The 12,304-nt window shown below is 43.6% G+C and overlaps 1 protein-coding gene across 1 annotated transcript in view; it reads right to left on the reverse strand.

Moving 5' to 3' along the window:
• The window catches only part of LOC123759472 (nucleolar protein dao-5-like), a 39,058-nt gene that overhangs the window by 12,233 nt on the left and 14,521 nt on the right, over positions 1 to 12,304 (reverse strand). Inside the window, exon 2 of the mRNA XM_069335259.1 lies at positions 7,502 to 9,026. Within this exon, the coding sequence (XP_069191360.1) occupies positions 7,502 to 8,835 (1,334 nt within the window). The 5' untranslated portion in view covers positions 8,836 to 9,026. The remainder of the gene's footprint in view (positions 1 to 7,501; positions 9,027 to 12,304) is intronic.

Below are 12,304 nucleotides of genomic sequence, written 5' to 3' on the forward strand. Positions count from 1 at the left end.
GTAATCATTATTTTTCTTAAAACCATCAGAGAAATATGCCATGTACAGAAAACTAATTAAGCACTAATAATCATATGTAAGATAGGGATAGATGAGCGCATAGTGTAATGAGTGGAGAGCGGATATGTCATATACATATACAGATGGCTGTCATATACATCAATGACATAGATGAGAATATTACAAACCACATCATCAAATTTGCAGATGTCACTAAGATTTATGGCAAAATAGGAAATGATAATGCTATTGAAACCTTACAAACAGATCTACATGAACTCCACAAATGGTCAGAAGACTGGCAAATGCTTTTAATATCGAGAAATGCAAGATCTTGCATGTGGAGCATAGCAACCCACGCCACAACTGCCAAATTAATATTACATTACAGCAGATTAATGAAGAAAAGGACTTTGGAATTAAAATCCACCATTCACTGAAAGTTGCACAACAGGTAGGAGCAGGGCTAACAACACTGCAAACTAGGCATGACAGGGCGGATTTCATTGAAACTTTTAAAAAACTTAAAAATTTGGAGGATGTTTAATCCGGACATATTCTTCAAAAGGTCAGATGTAACACGAACAAGGAGCAACGGGTTTAAGCTCAACAAGCCACAATGTAGGACTGAGAAAAGGAGATGCTTTTTCACCCACGGTTATAAACCCATGGAACCGCCTACCCGTCGAAGCCGTAAAATGCCAAAATGTACCTGGAAAAGATCATTAAGCAAAGAAAGGGGGGGGGGAAGAGATCTTCGACAAGTCACCGGCTTCCTGTCCTCGTCGGGGCCACTAGTATTGGTGGCCCTCAGGTAAACTCCTCTGAGTCTCAAATTTCGACTTGGTGAAACTTTTAAAATAAACGAAAGGTTGGCAGATGGAGTTTAATGCCGACAAATTGGTATTCTAAGCCTAAAATATGAGCTACCAGATATCAACTGGACAACCCTAAAATTGTAAGTAGGGATCTCAAGTCAAGGGATCTAATGCTATTCTGCTGCATTATCTTGTCCTTGTTGGGCAGCCTTTAGTTATGCGGTTAAATTTGAGGCACCGCATACTTAAAGTATCTAGACAATTTGCTAAGAAGAATAATAAGAGATAATCCTGCGCATTAGGAATTTTAATTGTTTTGAAGAGATTGAAAAATCTTAACTTAAATTCTCCAGAAAGGCCAAGAATAGGTATACAGATGAATAAATCTGTAGCGTACTTTTTTTTTTTTTAAGGAAAGGAGGTAGTGATTCAATTGTATAAATCTGGTGCGCCCCCATTTGGATTACTGTATCCAAGCATAGAGAACTTATCTTCAGAAGGACATGGCTGTTCTGTAGAAGGTACAACACCGGGCAACAAAAATCATTCCTGAGCTAAATCAACTCAAATAAGAGGAACGGTTGAGGGCCAAAGGGTTAACAACACTATAAACCAGGCATGGCAGGGCGGATCTCATTGAACCTTAAAATACTGAATAATTTGGAGGATGTTGATCTAAAAAAAAATCTTCAAACGGTCAGATGTAACACAAACGAGGAACAAAAATTTCAAGCTCGACAAGCCACAATGTAGGACAGAACAGGAGATGCGTTTTCACCCACAGGGTTATAAACCCCTGGAAGCGCCTACCAGCCGAAGCTGTAAATGTCAAAAAAACTTAACTTTTAAGGTACAGCTGGAAAAGAACTAAAGGCAAATGGAGCGACCTTCAGCAAGCCGTCAGTTTCCTGTCCTCGTCGATGACATTAGTGTTAGTGGCCCTCTGGTAAACTCAGGCAAATTAATACTATTGGGATAATACAGGGCATGTATTTCACCTAATCTCATTTAGCCAGTCAATTTTGTTAATATTCAAAACAAAAAATATTACTGATTTCGATATAACATCCTGAAAAAAGGACTGTAGTGGGAGAGATCGTAGCTTTATGTGCCTTGTAGAAAGACCAATTATCCCTGCCGTCTACTGACGAGTCTTGTGAAGTGATGTGTTGTGTCAGTGACAATGATGGTAGTTAATGCAGGACACTCGTCCTACTCTCGCTAGCTCGTCTTTGTCCTTCGCGGTGAGCAACTTTTGAGTTTAGTTCATGTAGTGGATTTGCCCCGAAGGAGGAGTGGGGGGCTGGGGCGAAGAGTGTACACTAAAAGGGGTCAACTGACACTTGTACGCAATTTACATGTTATTTTTTCTAGTTTTTTATTTTTAAACTTAACAATCAAGAAAGCTTTGTTTCCATTGCGAGATAGATGTTCTGCGGCTATATTATGAGGCGTACTTTGACGTAAATTTGACCCATAAAAGGTTGACGCCACGCTCGGCATACAGGACTGGCGTCATGAGACCCAGTGTTCATGTGTATTTTTCTAGCATAAACGATAACACTATGAAAAATATCAATATGAAACGATGAATACTACATCAAACTGAAAATAATATATGCTGAAAATTCAGACGGCCGGGCTCGACACGACTAAAAATGTTCCCGAATTATATCGTTTTATTTATTGTACTTAAATACTGCTAAAAATAAACAAATGATTATACCTTAATTTCAAATACCACCTTTAAATAAATTAATTAATTTGAATAAAGATATGACGCTAGGTATATCTCAAGATTGGAGATCGATCAAGATTGAGATTATTTGGCTTCGTTCTTGCAAGATATCAAAGAATTGGGCAAGTTGTGAATCTTGCATGGTCATGCACTGCCAGTGACGTCGCGCAAAAAAAAAAGTTCATACACGATGCTAATCTGAATTAGCCGATTTACTAGCTAGGAGCAACAACACAATTCTTACTATGTTGACAAAAAATATATATATTTTAAACGGCAGGGGTAGAAGGCCTAGGAGTTTTTATTTTTATTTGCATTTATGCATCGGAAAAATCAATTAATCTTCATTTCCAAAAACACATGTAATGGATAGAGGATGGTTTGACGGGCGTGAAGGAGCGAACGAAGTCTGGGGTGGAATCTGCCAGTGGTTGAAGAATATGAAAGAATAAAGATCTTGAGTGAAGAATTGGGAGCAAGGACAAATTAGATCATTGTTATGGAGAGACATACTTCAGGGACGAGCAGTGGTGCCAGAGTGCTCTTCGTGCACTCTATTGTGTTCACTGGACGAGGCTTATTCCAGTGTAGTGTTCCCAAGTCTTCGTATCTCGGGGTGTAGAAGAAGTTATATAATGAGTACAAGAGGTACCTAAAAGTACCTAAAAGTACCTAATTTCATTCTCAAAGTTTCCTATCTTGTGCTTCAAACTCGCATTGTATCCTGTGCTACCCACTTACCTAATACCAGTATTTAAGACAGCAACATCACCAGTATAATCAATACTGTCAATTTCTATTGTAGTTATATTGAAATCAAATTCTGCTACAATGTACCTATTAATACTCTTACTTTTATCTGTTAGCTGAATTTGTACTTGTCCGGAACACTTTGGGGGTTAGTGGCTTTGCAAGAATGTAAGAACACCAATGTTATGTACTCTCAACCTAATGTACCTTCTTGTATATAAATACATAAACATATATATAAATTAATACCTTCAAATGTTCATCAATATCAATACTTTCACGATGTTATCCTAATCAGTACTATCAAATTATCAACATTTTCACGACGATCTAATTATAATTATGATATCATGGTCGAGGAGGCCTGGTCGACGACCGGGCCGTGGGGACACTAAGCCCCGGAAGCACCTCAAGGTATGGTGTTGTTAACTAAAACCTTTACGATATCATAATTATCAACACCTTCATGAATAACATTTTTGGAAAATGTGCACACAAACTGTTTGAAAACGTTGGGAAAACAAATGATATTAGGTGTCATTTAAGAGAGCATTGCCTATAGCCCAATGTACGGATGGCGGCAGCTTGAACCCCCTCTGAGGGTTAAACTCGGTTGTGAACTAATGGTTCAGAACCACAACTACTGCTACAGGTTTAGAAGTAAATGCATGTCAAGTGGCTTGCAGATAACTATCCCCCAAAACACCCAGGGTTCGGGAGGAGACGAGTAGGGTGGAGGAACGTACATCTTGACACCCTCATGGTGTTGAACCTGCTTCTTGTCCTTATTAGGCTACCAGTCTTCACATGTGAGGCGAATGAATTATTGGGGTATGCTGTAGTGTGCGCATAGCTTTCACTTCCGAGAGACAGTGTCTCTCTCTGAGAGAGAGACTCAAAGGAGACCTGACCCCTTTGTATAATAGGATCTCTCTCTCTCTGAGAGAGAGAGAGAGAGAGAAGGAAGAGAGAAGACTCCATATATAAACACGGAGCGTTAAGCGGACGTGATGGCTGCCGCCCCCGGCCGTCACCTGACACATTTGCATGGAAACCGTTCTTGTTGTGACCATAATGGTAGGAACTCACCGGCCCTCCCCCAACCCCGCTCTGAGTGATGTAACACACCATACACATTTAGTTTTGCATATTATATCGCTCACCATAGATAATACAGATGGGTTCGTTCTCGACTCGCAATCGGAGATCCCGGACGGGACAGAAATGGTTGGGCAAGTTTTCTTTCGCCTAATGCCTCTGTTCACTTGTTGATTTATTGCAGGGGTCGCGGGCACCAAGAGTGAGAGCGTCTGTGTGATGGAGATTTTTTAGCATCACGTAGTTAGCTTTTTAACACATTGTACTCCCCTTCATATAGCCTAGGGTAGCTGCACAAATGCAGATGTACCTAATGTATTAATAAAAACAAAAAAATCGCTGTTCACCAGTGTGCCCGTGGATGACACTATTGGAATGATGATGGACAGAGTTTATCGGGATAAAGTTTGTACAGCCCTCGACACCCCAGAAGACACACTTGGGAAACTACTCGCAGCATGTACCGAATAGGCGCTCGTCGTGGGTCCTGATGGACGCATGTATAAGCAAGTAGATGGCGGGCGATGAGTCACAATAACGTGGCTGAAGTATGTTGACCAGACCACACACTAGAAGTTGAAGGGACGACGACGTTTCGGTCCGTCCTGGACCATTATCAAGTCGATTGTGATAATCGACTTGATAATGGTCCAGGACGGACCGAAACGTCGTCGTCCCTTCAACTTCTAGTGTGTGGTCTGGTCAAAGTAGATGGCGTTGCTCTGGGTCGGGGAATGTCCTATTGGTGTTTTTGGTGCCATATTACTGCCCCTTGGTGTCCTATTTGCTAATTTTCACATGCAATTCCGTCGTCTTTGTTGACATGGGCCAAAAGCCAAGTGTATACTATAGCTACGTAGACGACATATTCCTGCAGGAACCTGGGGCCAGATTCACGAAAGCACTTACGCAAGCACTTACGAACGTTTACATCTTTCCTCAATCTCTGACGGCTTTGGTTACATTTATTAAACAGTTTACAAGCATGAAAACTTCCCAATCAACTGTTGTTATTGTTATAAACAGCCTCCTGGTGCTTCGGAGCTCATTAACTGTTTAATAATTGTAAACAAAGCCGCCAAAGATTGACAAAAGATGTACAGGTTCGTAAGTGCTTTCGTGAATCTGGCCCCTGATATTTTGCACTTGCTGCAGCTTAAGGATGCATTCGAGCGAAGTTCATTGCTAAGCTTTTCTTATGGGGATTGTGAGTGAAGGTAGACTACCTTTCCTAGACGTAAGTCTCAGAAAGGAATGGCGACTTTCACACTGGAGTCTACCATAAGGAAACCAACATTGGAATGTGGCTTAATGCTAATAGTAGGTGGCCGCTAGTGCCTGTGTCAATCGTGCCCCTCACACCCAGCTCCAGTTGGAAGCAGATTGATGAGAAACTCGGCAAAGTAAAAAATGGATACTATAACGGATATGTCGAAGAAATTATTTAAAAGGTGATTCGCCATGCAACCTCAGACGGAACAATCAACTGGACATTATCACTTCCTCCTACTAAAATATTCTAAAAAAAAAATCTCTACGACTACCAAAATATACTATAATTCTAACAGTCAGGCTACGAACACCCACAATAAGAGAGGTTCCGAGTCTCTGGTCGTGGGTTCGAGGCTCCGATGGTGCAGGTGAATGATATATATGTACGTACGTGTGTTTTAGGGTAAACAGTGTATTACATAGACCAGCTGTACATCATGATACTTAAAGCTTACAGTTTTAATGAAATACAAAGATGAAACGAGCCGGAGTGCTGGCCACCACACAGACATGACCGCCCACCCCCCTCCCATGATCGGGGGATATATTCTCTTCAACGAAAACCAACCAGAAATTGACAATTGATCTAGTGCATTTTATTTAAATTTTGTTTAGGAAAAGTTGGTCTATATTTGTGTATAAGTCTGGCCATTCCCAGAACGGGTGGCTGTGTGCCTGCGGCCTCACAGATCGTGATGATATTGCTGAAAATAAATGTGGATAACGACGTAGAGTTGCCGGTCTAATTTCAACCTGGCACACAGGCTTGGACGGTCCTGCCAGACACGTGGCCCAACTGGTGCTCGTCGCGGTTATGAGCACACCTGGGCACCAGTTCCTCTCAATGTGTGCACATACACTAGTACATTGATAAAAACACCACAATGTGCACTTACTAGCGCACGCACTCAACCAATCAGCAGCGAGAATGCACGCCCTCGTGTGCATGGCAGTATGTGTAAAATAGCCCCCTTTGAAATGTAGTGTGCAATAGATACACGCTTTGATGTTGATTGAAAGAGCTCAATCAACATCAAAGGCCCATCCAATCTGTTGGACGCGGTTGCTCGCAGCCTGATGTATGAATCACAGCCTGGTTGATCTTAATCCACGCCTAAGTCATATAAACTGTCAACCACAATAAATGTAGATTATAATATTTAATTCACCTGGGCACTAGGAGCCTGGAACCACAGACTCTAGGCACGGGAGACGGTCGCTCTATCAACCGAGCTACTGGCCAAGCCACAGTAAGGAAGGATTCCAGGGGTACAGCGAAGGCTTTAAGTTCCAGCTGCCCAATTGAAAATTTAAGCCTTCCCTGGGCTTCAAGTTCCCTAGAGCACGGGGGGAATTAGATCACGTCCCGATGACACTCCACCGTTCATGCTCACGTCTGCTCAATATACCCTTCCCCAAAAAAATATTTCAATCCCTCATAGTTTGCTGAATGTAATAAACCTGGTGTCATAGAGAACGTAGAGAAAAGACAGCTTTCTCTCGCACAATTTTTCCGTGGTAAGCTGTCTAATTTGTTTATGATCCCTGGAGGTAATCAACTCAACATTGTTCGTTTGTTTTATCGAGCCAGATGATTGTGAATAAGCACATAATAATGCAGGATGAGCACATTAACGAAGCGTGAACTAACTTGAAGTGTTCCGTATGGATTTATGGACACAATATGGATTTATGTGTTCCGTGTGCACACGCAGAACACCACCACTAGAGCGAATGAAGCCACAACAGTCTCTAGTATATCGGACATCGTAAAAAAAGAAATCCCATATGATCATCATGTCGTAATATCAAGTACTTCTCTTACCTTAGGTGACCTGAAGTGTTGACCTCAGGAGGCTGGCAGGCGTCGCTGGCCCTCCGCGCTGTCACCACTGCCTTTGTGTGCTCCTCAGACTCACTACTCGCTAGTTCCTTGTTGCTGCTGCTACTTACACTCTCCGGGGGAGCGTGTACTCTCTCGCCACTAGTATCACCTCCATTTTTGGGTTCATTTATATCTACATTTAACAAATAACTTGACTTATTTGTTTCTTTGTTTTCAGTACTAAATGGGCTCAAGTCGTCTGGTTTCACTTTACAAGCCATGTTTTTCAACTCATCAGATTCACTGACCACTTCACCGTGCAGATCTTTGGTGTTAATTTGTCCTTCTAAAGCTGTAGATGTGTCACGTTTTGAGTCTCTCTCGGGGCTGTGATAGCTCTTACGGTTCTCGTGTATTTCCGGAGTCGTGGATCTCTCTGGAGTGGCGTATGTCTCTGGAGTCGCCGAAGTCTCCGGCGTACCGTATGTCTCTGAGGTACCAGATATCTCGGAAGTGCCGGACCTTTCTGGAGTTCCGGCTCTCACAGGAGTTCCGGCTCTCACAGGAGTTCCGGCTCTCACAGGAGTTCCGGCTGTCACAGGAGTTCCGGAGCTCTCAGGAGTGCTATAACTCTCTGGTGTTGCACGTTGCTCAAGAGTGGTGTTGCTGTAAGAGCCTCGTGCTCCACCAACCTTTAGGTCCCCCTCAGAATCTGACTGAGAGACTTTGATAATGGGCTCTATTGAAGGTTCTGTGTGATTTATGCTTTCGCATGGCTGCTGGTCTGATGCGGTCTTCGCCTCCGAACTCGAGCTCACGATGGAACTTATTGTAGGTGATCTGATCGCTGCTGTCTCCTTGGGTGGCTCTTTCGCTGGACTGCGTCGATGATCTGGGCTCTGCTGTCTCTCAGGAGTGGTCGAATCGCTTGTAGGATAGGAGTTGGTCCCAGAATGACCGTTCGTGTCTGCTGGATATCTCGTCGTCTCAGGACTTCGGCTCTCATCTCTCAGTTCCCTTTCCGAACTTTTGCTTTTGCTTCTCGATTTCTTGTCTGGGCTCTTCCTGTCAATGCCCAGCTTCCTGAAGGAGGCGAGTCTTCTGGCAAAACTGGGAGTCCTCTTCTCTGACGAATGCTTTTTCTCTGGACTTAATCTATTCTCTGACGAATGTTTCTTCTCTGGACTTAATCTCTTCTCTGACGAATGCTCTTTCTCTGGACTTAAACTCCTCCCAGGACTCTCCCTGTCCGAGCTCTGTTCTGACTCTGAGTCTTGCTGATCATGGGCGTGTTTGTGTTTATGTCGGACATGTTTCTTAGCCCAGTTCAGCATTTCGAGTGTGGCGTGAATGGTGGCGTTTAGTGTATCACAGCTGTACTACACTCTGCCTATCCCACTTTTGATCTATGAACTTCTTTTAATAATGTGAAATTTCTTTGACTTTTTATTCGTTGTTGTATACGAATGTGGAGGAGCAGCAGGCGACAGTGTACCTCTGAGGGAAGCAGTTGACTACGGTGCTTCTGTGGAAGAAAAAGCAAGTTAGATCAGTTATACATCGTACACAAGCGTTTATTATTATTAAATGCTACAGTGCTGCTATTATACAGACGCCAAGTCGTCGTGCTTTCACAAATCAGTTCAGCTGATTTCAACACCTCCGAAGAATACCTGCTCAACCGGGTTGTGATTCTGTGCTAATGACTTCAGTAACAACTACAGTGCTAATGGCTTCAGTAACAACACCCCACGACCTGAGTGACACAGAACAGCACCCCACGACCTGAGTGACACACAACAATACCCCACGACCTGAGTGACACAGAACAACACCCCACGACCTGAGTGACACAGAACAACACCCCACGACCTGAGTGACACAGAACAACACCCCACGACCTGAGTGACACAGAACAATACCCCACGACCTGAGTGACACACAACAACACCCCACGACCTGAGTGACACAGAACAACAATACCCCACGACCTGAGTGACACAGAACAACAATACCCCACGACCTGAGTGACACAGAACAACAATACCCCACGACCTGAGTGACACACAACAATACCCCACGACCTGAGTGACACAGAACAACAATACCCCACGACCTGAGTGACAGAACAACACCCCACGACCTGAGTGACACAGAACAACACCCCACGACCTGAGTGACACACAACAACACCCCACGACCTGAGTGACACAGAACAAGGAGGATGAGACACACAGTAAGGGGACACCACCAGAGCCTGATACACGGCTTCCTCCTGCCTCTACAAACTGGTTTCTTGAGACAAACGTGATACCTGTGTGGTGTAGGAGGGGGAGGAGGTTTGTAGCAGATGTGTAAACTCAGCCAAATTCAAGCAGACACATGTACTGCAGAGTGAACACGATGGTGGGATATTCACTGAACGATTGAACAAGATATTCACAAATTCACAAAGATGTTGAGATGTTAATTGAATTAATATGATGGTATTTTCAGTGATTAGTGGAATAAGATGTTGGGATCTTTAATGAATCATTAAATACGATAATGGAATTTTCACTGAATGATGGAATAAGATGTTGGGATGTTCACTATACGATTGAACAAGTTTATGGTATATTCACTGAATGATTGAACAAGATTATGGTATATTCACTGAATGATTGAACAAAATGTTGGAATGTTCACTATATTACCGAACATGATGCTCATTGAATGATTGATCGAGATGTAAAGATGTTTTTTGAATGATTGAACAAGGTGTAATGATGTTTATTGAACAACTGAATAAGATGTAGGGATATTCATCGAATGACTGAACCGGATGTATGGATGTCAACTGAATGAAGAAAGGTCCATTGGTGACTTTTACATTGGTGAAACTATCTACAGGAGGGTGTGGCATGTCGAGGCTGGGAAGGATAGGGAATTGTCAGGGGGAAAGCGCCAAGCCATTACGACTATATAACACCGAGAAGGAATCAGGATAAGGATTTGGGATGGGGCTTGGAGGAAAGGAATGGTGCCCAACTACTTGGACGGTCGGGGATTGAACGCCGACCTGTATGAAGCGAGACCGTCGCTCTACCGTCCAGCCCAAGTGGTTGAGCGGAAATGTATTCCCATTACTTCCACTCTGCCTAGTTGCTCGTGATCGGTCGCCATAGTGGAGGGGGGGAGAGAGAGAGAGAGAGAGAGAGAGAGAGAGAGAGAGAGAGAGAGAGAGAGAGAGAGAGAGAGAGAGAGAGAGAGAGAGAGAGAGAGAGAGAGAGATATATATATATATATATATATATATATATGCTTGTTGTAGGAACTCTCTCTCATTACCAATAATGTACAAGAAATGACGTAGTGTGAGAAAGAGTGACAGATAACAGATACAGAATATTTCATTTAGGGAGAGAAAGAATGAGTGGAGAAGAAATGAACCCATCTTGTTATCATATAGGTACACAATGTTGTAAAAACACTCCTCTGCGGAAAGGTGGGGCTCACCATCTTGCCCGCCCTCCTCAGCGCGCTGGAACAGTCACAGGATCTAACCTGAACACATCCGGCATGAATATCCACCATGGGGTCGACAGAGGCAGCACACAGCCTGAGAGCATACCTGGAGAATACCTGAAGAGGGTTTCGGGAGTTCTTCTACTCCCCGAGCCCGGCCCGAGGCCAGGCTCGAAGCCACAGATGCGAGTAATGGGACATTCCAACCATGGCGAAACTGACTGAGAAACAATGGACTCGAGAGAGCGGGAGGCCAAACTGGTAGAAGTTGAATCAATTATTTTCCTAACACAACACATCAAAGAGGAAGCACGGAGGTAGAGTATCACAGAGGGACACGCGAGGCTGCAGCACATGATGGTGTTGTTGCTGCCCTTGAGAGGTCACCAACATAACCTTTCAGAGGTCAGCCACGTGACCCCGGAGAGTGCAACAACTGACCTAAGTGGACCCCGAGCCCCGCCTTGTGGCGGGGCTCGGGGATCAGTGATCCTGAAACCCCGGGATCAGTGGCCCAGGGCATGCAGACCACACCAAGGTCAAGCCTTGGTATCCAGTGATCAACACGGTAATTGAGCTGTAGCCACATATAATCTAAAGACGCCTATGTATACACAAAATAAACGATACTTGCAAACACACAGAAACATACACACGCACACAGACAGGAAGTATATTGTCTCCAGGTCGACGTTATCAGCTAGGACTGTCACAACACACTAAGTGACAGTAACGCGGACAGTCAGTCACAACAACGGGGCTGAAAGTTAAGACACCCAGCCCACACACGTGAAATTAAAGAAAGTGACCTTTACGTAAGAGCAATGTTCCGTACATTTTTAACGACAGCACCGCTCCTGTGCCAGGTAAGTCCACTACGGGCTCACCATAGCCCGTGCTACTTGGAACTTGTTCCGAGTAGCTGAATCTATAACAACAACAACATCATTTTTAACATCAAAAGGGTGGAGATAAAGCTCACAGCTCGCCAAGTCACGCTGATCGCACTCATGCTGTATTAAGTCATTTTAAGTGTCATCGCCTGCAACGTCTCGCTATTTACAGAGTTGACACAACATTTATACACTGTCACACTGTTAATTACCGCTAGCTGGTTCAACTTTGGCCAAGGGCAGACGAGGGGAGGTACAGTGAGGTACAGCACTCAACGCGAGCAGCGCGTCTCATCAATATATAACACAAAATATATAAAATAATACATTGACTCAAATAAGACTGAAGAGTAATGGACACAATGTGTAACAAACTGTCCGAAATTCGGTTATTTCAGGACTA

Source organism: Procambarus clarkii, chromosome 32, assembly GCF_040958095.1.
Source record: "Procambarus clarkii isolate CNS0578487 chromosome 32, FALCON_Pclarkii_2.0, whole genome shotgun sequence".
Taxonomy (NCBI): Eukaryota; Metazoa; Arthropoda; class Malacostraca; order Decapoda; family Cambaridae; genus Procambarus; species Procambarus clarkii.